The sequence below is a fragment of the Lissotriton helveticus genome, chromosome 4_1, assembly GCF_964261635.1.
Source record: "Lissotriton helveticus chromosome 4_1, aLisHel1.1, whole genome shotgun sequence".
In the NCBI taxonomy this organism is placed as follows: Eukaryota; Metazoa; Chordata; class Amphibia; order Caudata; family Salamandridae; genus Lissotriton; species Lissotriton helveticus.
The window spans coordinates 1,550,631,091-1,550,648,859 of NC_136063.1; the positions used below are offsets into that span (position 1 = coordinate 1,550,631,091).

Sequence of the window (17,769 nt, forward strand, 5' to 3'; positions counted from 1 at the left end):
TTACGTGCACGAGAGGGTTCGAGAAGAGCAAGAGGGCGCCGATAATGTTGACGGTTTCAGCCTAACTTTCAACAATCCTCCCTTTTCAACATATCTAGCCAACTTGCTTACTCAATGTCAATTTTCATCAAATTCCTAACCTCGGTATCATACAATGCCCTCACGCGTTCGCTTCCAAAGTCCATAGTTTTGGGGAAAATACAACTTGCACATAAAGAACACAGAGGTGACAGACATTGAATTCCTAAGCATAGACCACATATTACAACTACAGGAATCAGGATAATGGTGAGCAGTCTCCAGCCCCAGTTCTTAACGGTGTCCCAGAACCAACCACCAAGCGACCATTCTTCTTGTTCTTGGTGGACTTCTGAAGAGAGTCTGTGAAGATGTTCGATGGCTTTGTACACTGAGGGTGAGTTGTCCGGTATGTATGTACAACAGCTGGACCCAATAATGCGGCATGCTCCTCCACGGTCCGCCAGAACCACATCTAGAACAAGGCGGTTCTGAAGAGCCACCAGCCGGACCGCTTGGAGCTCGGCAGTGTTGTTAGCAAAGATACCAGCTGTGATGTTCATGGTTGTTTCAACTGCCTGAGTCAGATGTCGGATGGCACGGCTGTTTGCCATCGGGCCCCAGAGGGGGACGAGTCCTTTCATAGCATCGAGGAACTGCGCTCCTGTTGAGTCGGCTTGCTCAATGTCTTTGGCTCGTTTCTGTCTATGGTGATTCGTTGGGGCCACATAAGTCGGGGGAAGGACGAAGGAGATGAAACAAGTGCCCCCCCAGCCTTTGGGGAGCCAGGTGTAGGCCTTTGTGCCGCAGACGAAGTACATGTTTGGGGATGACACAAAGGATGGTGGATCCGTGGAATCCAAAGTTCTGGTAAAGCGGCAAGCGCTGCGGCCCACCAGCTGTGTCCCAAGTCCTTCTACACACATGTGGCCTGTGACGTTGATGACCGACAGGGCCACAGTCAGAGTGGCAGCCGTTCGTTTCCGCAGATAGGAGAAGGTGGGTCTGGTTGGATTGTTAAACACCTGCATTTCGATTCGTTCCTTTTCAGGGATGTCCACGTGGATTGAGTCGCTGGGGGTCAGCGGGCAGAAGTGTGTCTTTGTTTTGTTCCGCCCGACCCCGTGAGAAAAATGCGCTGCGGTTCTGCTGGAGGTGGCATTGTCCTTATAGCTTTCTTGCAGGAGGATCAGCCAAGCAAGGCAGGAGCCGTGAACAGAGAAAGGTGAAGGGATGAATGGTATTGAATGTCCAGTGGCATGGGGTAGCAACCCACAGATCCAGCAGTTGGTGGCATTGGTAGCAAGATTGTGTTGGTGAAGTAGCTGCACGAAAGAGTTATTCCAAAACTCCTTTCGCCTCTCTCTTAGTTGAGGAGAGAGCGAAATCAGATAATGTTCCTTCATGGTGGTAGGCTGAGCGGTGGTTAGGAATGTTTCGTGAGCAGGTGCATGTTCTTCCATAATCCAGAGCGTGGTCATGAGGAGAAAGCAGAAGAGGATGGTGATGAAGAGTACAATTGTCTTTGAGCTGTGGAGTTTGTCTGTTCTTGGGTTTCTGTAGTGGGTATTTCCTGTTGCTTCCATCATCTTCTTTATCTGGCGCTTCCATCATCTTCAAGGTGCTCGGTAGCGGGCAGAACCACAGACTTCGTTTAGTTCTCTCCCGGTGACCCTTGGTTGTGTCTAGGTAACCTTTCTGAGATTTCAACTCGGTCCGTGGCCTACTTAGCCGAAGCTCCCTCCTTTCGACGCAGGAAATACCCTTCTCTGGATGGCACAGTGGGATCAGAGAATTTTGAAAGTTCAAGCGCTTCAGTATCCGGATAGCAGGCCAGTGACGGTCGGTCCTTGTTCAGGAGCTCTTCTTGGTTGTCGATGTTTTCTGTCGTGGCTAGGGTCGAGGAGACCTTCTTGCAGTGGTGTGCATGCAGCCAGTGCCGCTTCCCCTCCACACGAAGAGCCGTCCGGGTGGTGATTAACACTTGCCAGGGGCCCGTCCACCGGGGTTCCAAACTCTTCGATCGCTGAAAATTTCGGATCAGCACGAAATCCCCAGGCTGGATGGTGTGGCCCGGACCCCTGGAAGCATCGGGGATGGCCTGCTGCACCTGCTGATGAATGACAGACAGAGTTTCAGTCAATTTATACAGATAATCAGACATTAGGACGTCCGGGACGTCATGAATGGAGGTTGGTTTTGGGGCAGACCAGACACTCATGGGTCGACCGAAGACAACTTCATAAGGAGTTAAGTGATGTCGGGTGGGGGTAGAGCGCATCGATAGTAATGCCAGTGGGAGGGCGTCTGGCCATTTCAGACCCGTGGTAGCCACTATCTTGGCCAGTTTAAGCTTTAGTGTGGCATTGTGTCGCTCAACAAGTCCGGCAGATTGGGGGTGGAAGACTGCATGAAATTTCTGTTTTATGCCCAATCCCTTTAAGATGAGCTGGATAACTTCGGCTATGAAGTGGGGGCCATTATCACTCCATAAAATACGACAGAGGCCGTAACGGGGGAAAAATTCCTTTAACAGTACCTTTGCAGTGGCCATAGCGGTGTTGTCACGGGTTGGATATGCTTCCACCCACTTGCTAAATGCGCACACCACAACAAGTACATATTTTAGGCCTTGGCATCTGTCCAGCTGGATGTAGTCCATCTGCAGGACTTCAAATGGGTGGTTTGGGACCCCAAATCCCCCCCGGGGTACTACAGTTCCTTTCCCGGGGTTGTGTTGCAGGCATATTAAGCATTGTTGGACCAGGCGTTTGGCGGAATCTGGGATTTTATCATTGTGCCAAACTCTGGAGACAAGTTCGATCATGGGGGCTGACCCTATGTGGGCAGGGGAGTTTGCCATTGTCAGTATGGGAATCAGGTATGAGTCAGGTAGCAACCATTTGTTTGTGGCTTTTGTCCGCCAGCAGCCTTCGTCATCTTTCACTCCCACCCGTGTCCATTCGGTCAGTTCGTGTTGTGTGCTAGCCGTTTGAATGTCTCTAATAGTGTCCTTAGCGTCAGTCCAGTTTTCTGCTTGTGACCTGGTCACGTACATACGTGTTGTCGTTCTATTTTCAGCTGTCGTTCGGGCAGTGATGTCGGCTAGCGCGTTTCCCTGTCCAATAATGTCCGTCACCCTTTTGTGTGCCTGGCATTTGATGACCGCAAGCTTTTTGGGGAGAAGGACAGCTTCGATCAAGGCGGAGACTAGATCCCCGTGTAAAATGGGTGTGCCGTGTGAGGTCAAGAATCCCCTTTTCCTCCAAAGGAGCCCAAAATGGTGAACCACCCCGAAGGCATACTGGCTGTCGGTGTAGATGTTCGCTGTGGTTCCTGCTGCTAGGATGCAAGCTCGCGTTAGGGCAATTAGTTCCGCTGCCTGGGCAGATCGTTGCGTGATGCGGGCTGTCTCGATTACAGCTCGAGCCGTGGTGACTGCATAGGCAGCGGAAGTGGTGCCATCGGGAAGTTTGATGCAAGAACCGTCCACCCACAGCTCCCCGTCGGGGTCAGGGAAAGCCGTGTCTCTGAGGTCAACCCTACTTCTAGTCTGTTCGTCTGTGAGAGTCACGCAGTCATGTATAGGGTGTACATTGGGATCGTTCTCTGGTAAGGGTAACAGAGTTGCCGGGTTCAGTGTGGTGCATCTTTTCAGGGTGATATGGGGTGCAAGCAAAGTCAGTTCGTATCCGGTCAGTCGTGCGCTCGTTAGATGTTGCGTCTTGGTTTGGTTCAGGAGGGTGTCGACTGCATGGGGTACCAGTACCGTGAGGGAATTCGAGAGTACAATCCCCTCACTCTGTCGGAACGAGATTGCAGCAGCAGCTACAGCTCGAAGGCAGGCAGGCAAGGCTCTGGCGACAGGGTCAAGAGTGGCAGAGAAGTAAGCGCACGGTCGTTGCCTAGGGCCGATGGCTTGGGTCAGGACAGATAAAGCGCACCCCTCCCTTTCGTGAGTGTAAAGGGAGAAGGGCTTTTTGTAATCAGGGGTACCTAGGACGGGGGCTGAACAAAGGGCATCTCGTAGTTCCATGAAGGAAGTTTGACACTCAGGGGTCCAAGGGAGTGGGAAAGGGGCGTCTTTACTTAGCAGAGAAAGCAGTGGTTTCACAACGAGGCTAAAGTTTGGTAACCACTGTCGGCAGAAGGAGGTGAGGCCTAATAGGGAGCGAACCTGCTTCTGGGTCTTAGGGACAGGAGTATCTAGAATGGTTTGGATTCGATCAGGAGTGAGTTTTCTTCCTTCCTTGGACAAAAGGTGGCCTAGGGAAGTGACCTGGGGTTGGCAGAATTGCAACTTTTTCTTGGAGACCTTGTGGCCATTTTCCGCAAGGAAGCGCAGGAGTTGAACGGTGGCTGTGACTGCTAATGGAGTGGTGTCGGCTGCTAAGAGGATGTCATCGACATATTGCACTAACACCACTCCATCGGGTAACTGGACTTGATCTAGTTGTCTCTTGAGGGCCTGGCTGTAGATGCTAGGGCTTTCTGTGTAGCCCTGGGGTGCTCGGCAGAATCTATATGAGCGGTGTCTTAGGGTGAAGCCGAAGAGGTATCGGCTGTCTGGGTGGATGGGGATGGAAAAGAATGCGTTTTTGAGGTCAATGACAGTGAAGGTGGTGGCGGTGGAAGGAATCAAAGTCAGGATGGTGGTGATGTCCGAGACCACAGGGTACTGGGGTACTACCACTTTGTTGATCTCTCGAAGGTCAATGATAAAACGGTATGCTTTCTCATCTCCCTCTCCCTGTTTCTTGATGATGGGCAAGATAGGGCTGTTGCAAATGTTACTAATCACTTCCTCTACCACTCCTGCGTCTATCAGTGACTGAATAATCTTTACCAATGCCTTCTCGCCCTCGGGCGATATCCGATATTGTGGGAGTTTTGGGAGTGTGGCGTCTGATCGGACAGTAATGTGCACTGGGTCAATCAACATGCGCCCTACGTCTGAGTCCGTCTTAGCCCACAGATACGGGGGCAGAGTGTCGAGCAGGGATGTGTCAGCGTCGGTGATGGAAAACATGCGTCGGGGAGGGCAATGTCTAAGCAGGACGGGATTGTCGTAAAGGAGAACTCGAACTCCGTCTTGGGAGCATCTGATCGTTGCTCGGAAGTGTTTCAATAAGTCAAGTCCCATAATGGCGTCAGGGCTATTAGAGGAAAGCAAAAACGTGGTGTCAGTGGTGTTATTTTCTACGTCAAAGAGAATCGGGGCAGACAAAGGGTTAGTGGAGGGCGTTCCATCGAAACCTGTCGATGTTATGAGTGAGCCAGACAAGGGTGCCCTTGGAATCAGTCGTTTAGATAACGCACTACGTGTTGCGCCAGTGTCTACCAGAAATGGAGACTTGGTACCCAGGACCTTAGCAGTGACGTAAGGGCCCTGCTGGTCAACATAGAGCTCGACTGGATCCCTCCCTTGCCCTTGGCTGTCCTATGCGAAGTCGTGGGCGTCCTCATAGTCGGATTGCTGATATTGGTTCTGCCTGGGTCGATCAAACGTATTTGGTCTGCCTGATCTGTCGTTAGTCGTGTCATTTGGGGGCCCTCGCTGTTGTCCCTTATTTCTCAGTCCATTTGCTATGTCCCTGGGGTCTCTGTTTTTGATTATTTCCAGAAGAACTGGGCACTGGGATTTCCAATGGCCAGTTCCTTTGCAGAAAGCACACTGGTTCTCTCTAAGGTCTGTGCGTCCACTGTAGGAAGTCAGAGTGCGGTCCTGGGGAAATGTAGTCTTAGGGACGTTCGTCTGGTAGTTTCCCCGATATTGGTCTCGTCCTATAGTCACCCCTTGCAGTTTGGCGATCATCACCCTCTCTTTCAGGTCCTTTTTCTTTTTCTCTGTTGCCCTATCGTTTTCATTTTTCTGATGTTCATAATATTGGGCCATTTGGAGAATAGCTGTAGGTTTGGAGGCTGCCCAACTACTCTCGCTGGCCTGTAGTTTCTGGGAGATCTCCGATGACAGGCCCTTAACATAATTCTGGACAAACAGATGGTGTCCGGTTGCAGTGGTCATGTCCTGGCCGCTGTAATCGGAGAACACCGTTTCAAACCGGGAGAAGTATTCCGATACATCCTCCTGGGGTTTCTGGCGACAGGCTGTTACTATCGACCAGTCCACTTTCTTTTCTGGAATCAGGGTTTTTAATTTCTCTACAATTTTATCTGGAAGGTCTAGAATGGGTTTTAAAGGCTTTTGTCCAGGTCCTCGTTGTTTATCGAAGGTATCGAGTTGTGACCAGGTATGTCCGAACAGCTCAAGGTGGTCGACTTTCCGGATTTGCTTCCACACATCAGCTGGTAGACATAACCCGAAAAACAAGTCGATGTCAGCCAAGGTCATGATTGTTGAACCTAGGGCTGTACCTAATTCAGTATAGAAGGCAGTGGGGTTTTTGGGGTCAGGCAGAGATTTCCGGAATGTCAGAATCTCTTGCCGGTCCCATGGCTGGTAGACCCAGTTGTACACTACCCTTCCCTTTGCATCTTGGTTGTTTGCATCATCGTGAGTCCCTGTTCCTCGGGGAGGAACCCAGTAAGGGGCAGCCTCTCGTATCGGCATCATGGTGTTAGATTGCTCAGTTTGTGGTCCGGTCGCCACGGATGTCGGGGATTTAGTTCCTGATTCTCGTTCAGTGAGGTGGCGGAGAACCTCAAGCGTACGCGTAAGGAGGTCCGTCACATCATTCTCGCCCTCCTCCCCGATATCGACCTTCCGGTACAGAGTCGTTAGGCTCTCGGGACCATTGTCTTGGTATCGGTCCTCGTATGCATTCAAGAGATGGTAACACAGTCGTGCAGTAAAGTGTCGTCTGTAACTCCCTGTATACGATTTAAACATATCCGTGATGTACTCTTCACCTTCCTTCCTTTCTACCAGTGTCCTTGCTATCTTGTCGATCCCTATTAGCTCATCTTTGCTTAGTCTGTTTGTTCTCGCGGAACCGGTCCTTCGGGTCTCAGGGTGACCTAACGTTGTCGTTTGTGGAGTATTTGGTGCAAGAGGTTCGGCCGGCACAGAGACCATGGGGGCCGAAGCTGTGATACTACCTTCGTTTGTACCGGGGGGTGGTGAGTGTTGTGCTAAGGGTTGGGAGGGGGCATATGGAGGGGGCATGTAGATGATCGGAGGACCTAACAGCAGATCATCGTTGGTTCGTTGTTTTGAGGGTAGATCAGGGTAAAGCGTGGAGGAAGTTCTAACCGGACACTGGCTCGATGTTTCCATTTCTAGTTTCTGTTTAGCTTTCTCTCTTTCCTTTATCTCTTTTTCTAGTTTCTGGGCGGCTAGGTGGGCTGCTTTTCGCAGCTCTTTTCCCAACCTACTCTCAGTTTTCTTTTTACGTTGTTCAGTTTCTTTGCGCCACATGCCGAAACTATCAAGCATAGTGGGTGTTGTCTTGTTTTTACCAAGGGCTGTTTCTAGCGCTTTTATTTTATCATCATCGAAGGATCCTATCAGTGGCCACTGACTTTCTCGATCCTTTTTCGTATATTTATGCCATAGTTTGCTATAGGCTATAGCGGTCAATCCATGCTTCATGAACATGTCCTTATTAGGGGTGCCTTCCAGTGGGGCTGGATGGTCCATCTCTAATAAGCGGTCCGGGCTAAACAGGCTACTAATCAGTGGGGAGAAGACAGACATGACGGCTCGTAACGAGGGACAAAAAGTCAGCACTGCCTATCTTATCACTGTGTGCAAAGACTAGACAGAATATTTCTATTCTACGTTGTTTGCAGGCAGTGAATACCTCATGAATCAAATAACAAAAGACCAATAAATATTCAATGGGGAGAATGAGTAGGTCCGCAAAGATCTGCGTTACCTACCCTTTTCACTATCTGCAAAAAGGGAGGTCTCTTCCCTGTTTGCAGACAGAGAATCTCCAGAAAACAATAGTTTTGCGAACAACAGTTCAGTTTCAAGTAATTATTCAGTGGGGGAGAAAAAAACTAGGCACGACGGCTGCCTTACCTATCCTCCACTGTTTGCAAAGAGAGAGCCTGTTGTTTCTCCGTTTGCAGACAGCGAATCTCTAAAAAAATAAAAAGAGCAATACTAGTATTTCCTAAACAATCAAGCAATTATTTCGCAACTTGTCGTGTTTACACGACCTTACCCGGACCGCATGGACAGTTTCTTGTCTTCCGAATCCAGCGCCCGATCGTCCTCTCTTCTCCGTTATCCTCGCGGCACTCCTGATGGTTCCCAGTCAGGACCGTAGATCACTCGAGAGAGGTCTGTTCGGAACCAGTGAAGTTCGTATGATCGGCTGTCAGACGAGGGTCTATCGGACAGGCGCGCTCCCGATCGTTGCAGTCGTTCACTCTGTCGTCAGGACCTCTCCCACTGGATCCACGAGTCGCTGATGGGCCCCACGCTTGGGACGCCAATTGTAAAAGGGGTGGACGCTACCAACCAGAATATAAGGTTCTTAAGTATTGCCCGGCGGTGTCGCCTCTTGAACCCACAAGATATTTAACAAATGAAGAGGCAGGCGCTGGAGACTGGAAGGCAGGAAACAAGGTTTTATTTTCTCCGGAGGAGAAACACATCAGTTGGACAGCAGGTATCGTTCTGAGGTGCTCTACCCGCATCTCTGAGGCCTGGCCTCTTATACACAAGTTAATCACTTTATTGCATGAAACACATTCTCGTTAATACTTTGATGTACGAAAAGACATCCTCGGAATCTCCCCTTCAGGTCCGTTCCCACACATAGTTACAGTTGAAGTCCCCACCCCGGTCACAACAGGTGATGATTATCGCGCAGTTGGATATTCCGCCGATTCACGGAATGTGTGGGGCTCGATCGGATCTCGTAGGGTGGGGGCTTTGATCGACCTGAGGGTCCTTTAATGGGAGGAAGCTTCCTACTGTACTGGGGGTAATAAACAGTATCCGCAGAGCCAGGTGGTGGCCTGGGAACGAGGAAGACAAACGGGCACACAGGAAAAAGGGGGTTTGTATCAAAAAGGACCTGGGACCATGAAAGGAATGAAGGGAGGTGTCGTGCTGGGAACAGGATGGGATTCCGAGGCAGAGCTGCGCTGAAGAGGGGTTTATGACCCGAGACATGTGAGGGCGAGGGGGTTGTCAGCATGCGGGGGATGCCTGCGAGGCTAGGAGAGGGAGAGAGACACGCTGGCTATCAGAAAAGAAAAGGGAAGCCATGGTGTTCAAAATGGCGGCTGTTTACGTGCACGAGAGGGTTCGAGAAGAGCAAGAGGGCGCCGATAATGTTGACGGTTTCAGCCTAACTTTCAACACTGCTTACTCATCAGGACCATAAAGTGATCCCTACTGATAATAGCTCAGTTCTACAATAATAAGCCTACTGTCCTACAAACAATACAGCAAAAATAAGCTGACTGTTTGAGCTTCAGAGCATGAGCTGGCCCTAGTGAAGCATGGTAATTTTCAATGAATACCAAAAATATTGACCTATTGCGGTCTTCTCTTTGTGAGTGTTCAATGCCCCATGAGCTTGCAGGCGAAGCGTATTCAGCGCGGTCGAATCACCGGCATAAGAGCTTGTCCTTATTCCTACCCCCGTGCTGCTCCGAAGAATTAAAATTCATCTCCAATAGGGTGAACCGAAAGAAGATAGTGGAGCCTTCCTAATCACAGCACTTAACCTAAATAACTCATCATTGTCTAATTCCCCTTAATATTAGTTGAGGGATTTGTGTGCACACTGATTGGCACCCACCATCACAATGCTAGTTCACAAGAGAACTTGGTGCTGTACGGGACCCGATGTCGCTGCCCGTCGCCAGAGGAGGCTTTGTCAGGCTGTGACGATTCTATCACAAGCTGCCCCCCTTTTCCATATGGATGGGAATTGTGCCGTCCTTTTATGAGCCAAGATGCACTCTTCAACATTTGAGGGCTCATACCTATCTTTGGCCTGAAATTATATGCACTTCATCAAGAATCATTTATAATTGACTAGTTTCTTGTTTGAACTATACTTCTTGTCTGTTGGCCCTTTTAAAACATCGGCCACAACTAATTGCTTGACATATCAATTCTTTGGCATTAACCTCCGCACGGCTATCTTCGACCTCCAGTTTTGGAAGATTCTTACTCCGGATTTACATTGAACAGTAGTATCTCAGACCGAGCTTCATCTCTACTTATGGTCTTCATGTTCTCCTGGTGAAGGCCTCCTACTGTATACATCTAATAGATATCCATCACCTGACTCCAGCAATTACCAAACACGACTACATTCAGAAATTAGGACCTACCAGCACGACTATACAAATTAGAATAAATTGCCCTGAAGAAGTCCCTAGTGGACGAAACGCGTCGGCTGTACAAATCGTTTTTCTTCAGATGCTTTGGAACAAAAAAGATTCAAAACTAAGGAACACTATTCCTGTGTTTATTAGACTTAGAACCATTTTTTACTGTTTAAATCTGTGTTGTGGCCCTGTGCATTTATGTATACATCTCCAATAGGGCATAATAATAGGAATATGAATAAAAAAGTTTACAACACACAGAAAGTAGAATATAATTCACAGCTGCCTGGTACATGAGGTGAGGATTAGTTAAAGGAGATTATAGTTATGCGTTCCCTGGAATGACTTCAGAATTTGGAGTTGGACTAAATGAAAGCAGATACCCTTTTTTTGTGGTTACGTATGACATGTAACTGCTTACAAGAATCATTTACAGGTCATTTCACTTTTTCAAAAGCATTGCCTATATTGATATTTTACCAGTTCAAATATGTGATGTTGATATTGGTAAACTTATTTTTTTATATTTATTTACTTATTCTTAATTAGCAAACTCAACCCGGTGGCACAACTTGTCATCTAAGCTAATTGGAATTATCTGAATAAGGTATAGAAAGTGGGGGTTCTATTGACTTTGAAAAATTCTTTAAAACACATTTGGAATACATTCAAGTGTGGCCTGTACCCCCATAACATTTAAAATATCTTAGGACTGTGTTTTTGACTCGTTCAACAGTATTACACCTTATTATCAATTACGCTGCTTTGGTTTTAGCTGAATGTGTTTTAGGAGACGAACTCTACCCTCAAAATCCCCAGTTTGATTAGCTATTTAGATCTCTAAGTTATGACCTCTGCCGTAGGATCAAGACTTTTAAACCTGCCCCTAAAACTGCTTTACCAAATCTGGCATGCCATTACCTCCCAGTGTGGCCACTGATATTGATAGTCTGAGAGGAGATCAAAGCACCACATAACCTCTGAATGTGAGTAATATTAAATACATGCATAGTACAAAGAACTTGAAGTATACACCAGTTGTACATTTAAAAGAATGGATTTGTGATTGCTGATGAAGAATGTCTTTAATATACACAAACAAAAATTAATCAAGATTGTCAAATCTTGGTAATCTCTCGAAACAAGGTGGTTTTATGTCAAAAATACTTAAAATCCTTAAACCATACTTTTTAACAGAGGTTGTGGCCAATCAGATTTTCTCTACCCAAGTGTAATTTGGTTTCAAACAGATTTCACATATTAAGTTTCTGACTTAAAAGTGTTTATATAATACTCCGGTATTTAACCCAGGAATTAACTTCAGAGATTAAAGCATCTCCTGGGCTGGAAGTAAATCCAAATGAATGTTGTGAACGTGTCTCCCTGGCATTTAATCTTTCTGTTACTAGCTCAAACTGTCTACTTACCTTTTGGCAACCCCTGCTCCTTGAAGCTGGGCCTTGCTGGCAGGCTTCATTATTCTATAACGGGCTTCTGACTAGTGTGGGATTTCTAGATAAGTGAAATTAATGCAACTTGTGGTGCCAGGTTTTGATAAGTAAAATTAATCAATTTTCTGAATGTCCAGGACCCCTGAGGGTATGCTTTAAAGAGTTAAAGTAGATTTGGTAAATGGTAAATTAATTACCTATTTTGAAATTCTGACCTGCTACCTTCCACAGCAGTGGAGTTTGTTTGGCGCTATTAGAGCATGGAAATTCTCCAAGCATGTTTCAGTGAAACATTGAGCAGAGTGTACCTTCCTTTAAAATATCTCTCCAGATATATTTGTAAAAGTGCAATCTACTCTTGTGAGTCACGCAACTGAAAATATTCAGAATTCCAACATGGATCCTCCAAATAAAGGGAAACATGAAACGTGTAACTCTTCAAGTGCATTTGCATTCTGGCATGACTTTTGAGGAAGAGCTCAAAGATTGTTTATAAGCTGCATATTGTTGTCCAAGAGCTCCTGCGACATAGATCCGGCAACTGTAAGAACCCTTCCCTGATACAGCTACATTTTTTATCAAAGTGTGAAGACAAGGCCTTATTTATATCCGGTGCATACGTTATCCTGTCATAATCGTCACGGATATCCCATCTGCTGTATTACAAGTTTGCTATATTCGAACTTGAGTGTGAGACTTGTACATTTGGCTACTACGTTTCTAGCTTTGTACCATTTCCTTTTATTGTTGGCATTTTTTAATTATTTTTGATTTTGCAAAAATGTTCAATGTCCTACATTTTCCCACTTGAATTTTAGGGCTATAGTTTTTGTTTTCCTATTGGCAAAGCTTCTGAACCCCTCATATATTTACCTTTGTTTTCATTTATACTTTATTGTAAGACTTAACATTTTTATTTACAATTGGAGTGGACATGGAAGTTTTGTATTTTTCCCTGTATGGTGGCTGAGTTTAGTTTCTTTGAGGATAACCTTGAACCTATGGCTAAGCAACCAAAAGTAATCCACGGTCCCTCATTAAAAACCTTTAGCAACTTGTTAACTGGCTTGCACAAATAGGCTAGTGTGTTATATTAACATTGAAGGAGATTCTCCGGTGGCATTCTTGAATCAAAAAAATCACACTTTGTACTGCTTATCCACAGTAGTAGAGAAACGTCCTTTTTCTGATGGGGCATTTGAAAATCCGGCCATGTGACATGCTTTAAGCACGAAATATAACTGAGCAACAATATTGTAAAAGAACAACAAAAATATATTCAAGCTAGTGATGAGCAATTTGTTTTTATTAACACCTTCTCACTTTGGTGAATTCATTGAATTTGAGTAGTTAGTATAACACTATTAAGTTCTCTGAATTTTCTCAAGGAGGCAAGTTAAAATTACTCCATTCATTGCAGACTGATGTTGCCTTCTATTTGGATTGGATATCGGGATGCAGGGATTTAGGACATGAATTACGAAATTTCCATTTAAAACAAGTGGTCACATCCTGTGCCAAGTTTTTGTCAATGAAAAAGTAATTTACTCACCAACCATTATATTAATCTGTTGGTTCACAAAATTCTGAATTGCAGTGCATTGTAGTTCCAACAAGCTCATCAGTATTCCTGAGGCACATTACAAATTGTGACTCACTATGATTGGATGTTATCACAAGGATGGTAATCTGCTGGGGTCAGCAGACCACCATGTCTGTGATAGCATTTCGATAAAATGAACTTTTTTCAGTGAAGCAGGAAACAGGGCTGAATTTAAAAGAACATGTTTGTGCTTTATTTAGTTTGTGTTAGAGTTGGTAATGGTACTTTGCACCATTAACTACTCCCCAACAAAACGTTTACAGTCACAAAGGGGATGTCCCTTTGTGTTTGCAAAAAGTTTACCACTACATCTTGGGAGTCTTTAACTTTTCAATGTTTTGCAATAAGATTTTGGTTGCAAAAACATTGATATACATCATAAAAAATTGCTATTTAGGAGCAGCGCCCTAAATATTAAGATATTTTGCAGCACAAGCCCTGGGATTATGTGAGTCATAGACTGCAATCACATCATGGCTTTGTACACGAGGCCCTATGATTGTTAATGCTGGTTTTCTTCTCCATTCCCCAATCACAGAAGTCCTTAGGGCAGTTCTTCGGGCATCAGGGAAAGGGGATGACATTGCTGTTGAGAGTGTAGCTACTGAAAGTGGGGGAAACAGTGAGATCATCTCCTTTCCCTGATCCCATTAAAAAAACTGAGCAGAGTAGAAAGTTATCAAAGTTTGCAACTTCATGATACAGTTCGACTCAAAATATCTGGTTAGAAATGGGTGAAAAGTCCTTACGGAAATATGATGGGTTTAAAATTATTTTCATTGCTCCTTTGACACGACCATGTATGGTCTTAATTTGAGCCGGTCGATGCCAGTGGGAGCCAGTGGCACTTATTTTTGGGGACCAACACTTTTTTTCTGCATTAGATAGCAAGAGAGAGAAAAACAAAAAAAAGCGGAAAGACGGAGGAATAGAAGATCTGAAAAACGGTGCCAAAGGGAGGAAACAGGAACCCGCAAGATTGAGATTAGTGGGCATGGGTGGTCTGGTAGTCGATTTAAGAGGCGCAAGGTGGAATAAAGACTACACAGTTTTGATATTGGGAACGTTAACATTTGATTGCACTTCTGAGCAGAGCAGCAGCACTCTTGATTTAACTAATTAAGCACTGGTATGTCTATATCGAAATTTTGAATTTCTCATGAAGATTATTATGGTAGTTACAGACATTCTACCATTGAAAGGCAACTGTGAATATTTAGGAGTCATATTTGGTTTCTTTTTATTACAGGAAAACCACTGCAGGAGAATTAAAATCCTTGGAGACTGTTACTATTGTGTATCAGGGCTGACGCAGCCGAAAACAGACCACGCTCATTGCTGTGTGGAAATGGGGCTAGATATGATTGACACCATTACGTAAGTGACTTTATGTGATGTTACAGTCCAACTGTTTCCCTTTAGTTTTCTAGTGAGAGCAACAATTGCAGGCTCAAATTTGCACTTCAGGCGTTACGATTCTACAGACGGGTTTAGAAATAACATCACTGTTTATTTAGTAGCATAACGATTTTAAACTATGACTTGCAAATCACTGTGAGAGTATGCATGCACATATGTGTGTATTTATGGTTTCGTAACTTTTGCATGTAGACTTTTCAAGTTAGTGCTTAATTTGTTCCAGTGCTTGCATGTGGTGGGCCCCATCACTCAAATATGGGACTGGAATTTATTTGTGAACAGGCTTTGACCCAGAGCAAGAGAGAGAAAGGAGGAAGAGAAAAATAAGAAAACTGTGAAAAAAGGGTAACAAAAGGACCTGTGAGAAGGAGATACATAGCTAGAAGTGAAGTAAGGTAGAAGAAAGAGGTATGAGGTTGGATGAAGACAAAGGCATATGTGAACATACCCTTGCATCAAAACATAAGAGTCACCACGTTTAATGGGGCATTTTTTTTCATTTCATCCCACACTAACAACCCTATAGGTTTGTTTTGAAGACTCTCACCCACTGAGTTTTAATTCAGTGGCATGCTTCATCATCCAGTCCTCAATACACATACCAAAATTATATCTGGATGGGCTCAACCTTGTTAGTTTAAGGGAGAATTTTGAGAGGTAGTTTATGGAAAAGGATTAGAGATCTTAATTTTTAAAATTGTCTCATGGTGACTACAGCCCCTCGTATTGTAGGTAAGGTTGAAAATAAAGAATCAATGTTCCTAGGGCTCTATTATGTACACTGCATCAAGAATTTGGTCAACATGTTTCAGCCTTGATGTGCCCAGAATGGGTGACTTGGCTTTCGTCAGGACTGAACTCCTGAGACCTCCAGCTATCGTTTTCTCAGAATAAAGATTTTACATTGAATTTTTGTACCTGTTTGGTATGTCAATGCCTTCATTTATCCATATATCGAGGTATGCCACTCACATACAAAACCATCTTCCCAGTCTGGTTTCAGTGGGTAAAAAATGATATTGTCATTTGGCGCCAAAGTAGTTGCTATTCGTATTTACTGAAAAGCTCTTTGCAAATGGATTTCACCTATGTGATTGACTGGACGTGCAGAAAAACATGCAAACACACAATCATGCATCATAGCAAATGGTGGTAGAATACTATAAAGGTGGGGCGATGATCTTTCCAGAAGCATGTCTTTCATGTGTTATTTCTCATATAACATGGCATTGCATATTGATCTGTAAATGTGGTAACTAATACCAAATCTTGCCCATGCTTGTCATACATGTCGTGGAAACATACTTCTTAGATTTCTGCTGTTTGCATCAGAGGTAGCAGGGGACGTCAGCTTTGTTGTCAAACACTGTAAAAATGCAATGTCGCAGGAACCCAAAGGCCCACGTTAAGGCTTATCCACAAAGAGGATATTTTTACTCCAAGCAGGAGTCATTTACATGTTCAAAGGTCCTGATCGGCTTCATCACCTATTGTTTCCCCTGGTACCTGCATATTACTGGTGAGACTGCCATTGCACCTTTTAACACTGATTGTCTTGGTTTCCAGGTCATATGATAGTGGTCACATGACCTGCATGTGTGAGACAATGTGTCTACAACAAACTTGCTTTAAAAGAAAATATTATTCCGTCTGCATAGTTGTGTGTCTTTATTTTCTTAGGCCTGCCTCTGGCCCATTCCTCACTATTTGCCCTGATTCATGGGCATATTTTTATGTAGCATGGTCTAATCTGTATGTGTAATGAGGAGGGTGATAGCCTGAAACCGGCCCCAGGATGTTTGTTTCCAGTCCACGGAGTACCTGGCCTGGTTGTTCAGGCTGGGCTGTTCCCATGGTGAGCATGGTCAAAACTAATTTGCATATGGCTGGGTGCAAACTGGGGTGGCCTGGTGAGCTAAAGAATGATGGATTTAACCCAGCTTTCTTGACTGGGGGCCAGTTTTTGAAACGTTTCTGCACTTCATCCATCATCTTGTGTTTGCTATGAACTCCCCATCAATGAACCATGGATTTGCCTGTATAGATGACACTCAAACTCGAAAAAACATTACTGTGAGGGTAAGTCCCGCATATTCCAATATGAAATGCGAGATCTGTTGTATGCCCAAGTCTCTTGGAACAGTATGTGTTCCAAAACTTGTAGGCTTTAATTTTTCAATATTATACAGCACAATCTTGACCCGAAGATATCAGAGTGCTTTATAGATGGACACATTCATTTTTAAGCATGGGGAGATTAAGTGATTTGCCCTGACTCACAGGATATTTGAGCCTCCCGCCAGACTCAAGACTGGCACCCCAGCTTCAAAGTCGGCCTCTCTAGCCGTTAAGACATATCTTCTCTTTTCCTAGGACGGGCTGTTACATGTCAAGATACACCAATAGGTTGTTGTCTGGGTTGCAGTGGACATCCCTCCGCAGATCCAAGAGACCCGTAGTTCAGGCACGTTGGTGATTTTTAATTCTAGGGTCGATCCTTTCCCTGAGACTATTGGCCGACCTGGAGGTGGTCTTCTATTCTTATGGCTCTTGGCGAGAGTGTAAAGATATGGTGTGACTATATCTATGTTCCTCAAAAACTCTCCTTCCCTGCATTATCCAGTCCAACATTTCACCCTCCTCTACCATATTTATAATATTCAGTAATGATTCTGGGTGTTGGGTCGATACCTATCTTCTGGTAGTTCCATTGACCTGTACATACATGTCTAAGTGTTTCTCTAGTTTGTAGGACAAAGCCCTCCCTTATCTTCGAGCTTTATCACCATGTCCTTATCTACACTCAATTCTTTTAGAGCAATTTTTTCTTTTTGTATCATGTTGGGGAAGATTATCCGAGTGTTCTGGTCAATTGAGTCCACCTCCTTGAACACTGCCTGCTCAAAGACTAGTATCTCAACTAGGAAGGCTGGTGTGGGAAGGGAACAAAATAATGATTTTTTTCTTGGATCCTGTATAACCCGTCTCTAGCCTGTCTTCTAATTAGTGGAAAAA

The 17,769-nt window shown here is 45.1% G+C and overlaps 1 protein-coding gene across 3 annotated transcripts in view; it reads left to right on the top strand.

Annotated features, from left to right (window-relative positions):
* Positions 1 to 17,769, top strand: part of ADCY1 (adenylate cyclase 1) — a 1,411,272-nt gene that overhangs the window by 635,497 nt on the left and 758,006 nt on the right. For all 3 annotated transcript variants that reach the window (XM_078685844.1, XM_078685845.1, XM_078685846.1), the window contains one exon: positions 14,585 to 14,712. In XM_078685844.1, the coding sequence (XP_078541970.1) occupies positions 14,585 to 14,712 (128 nt within the window). The remainder of the gene's footprint in view (positions 1 to 14,584; positions 14,713 to 17,769) is intronic.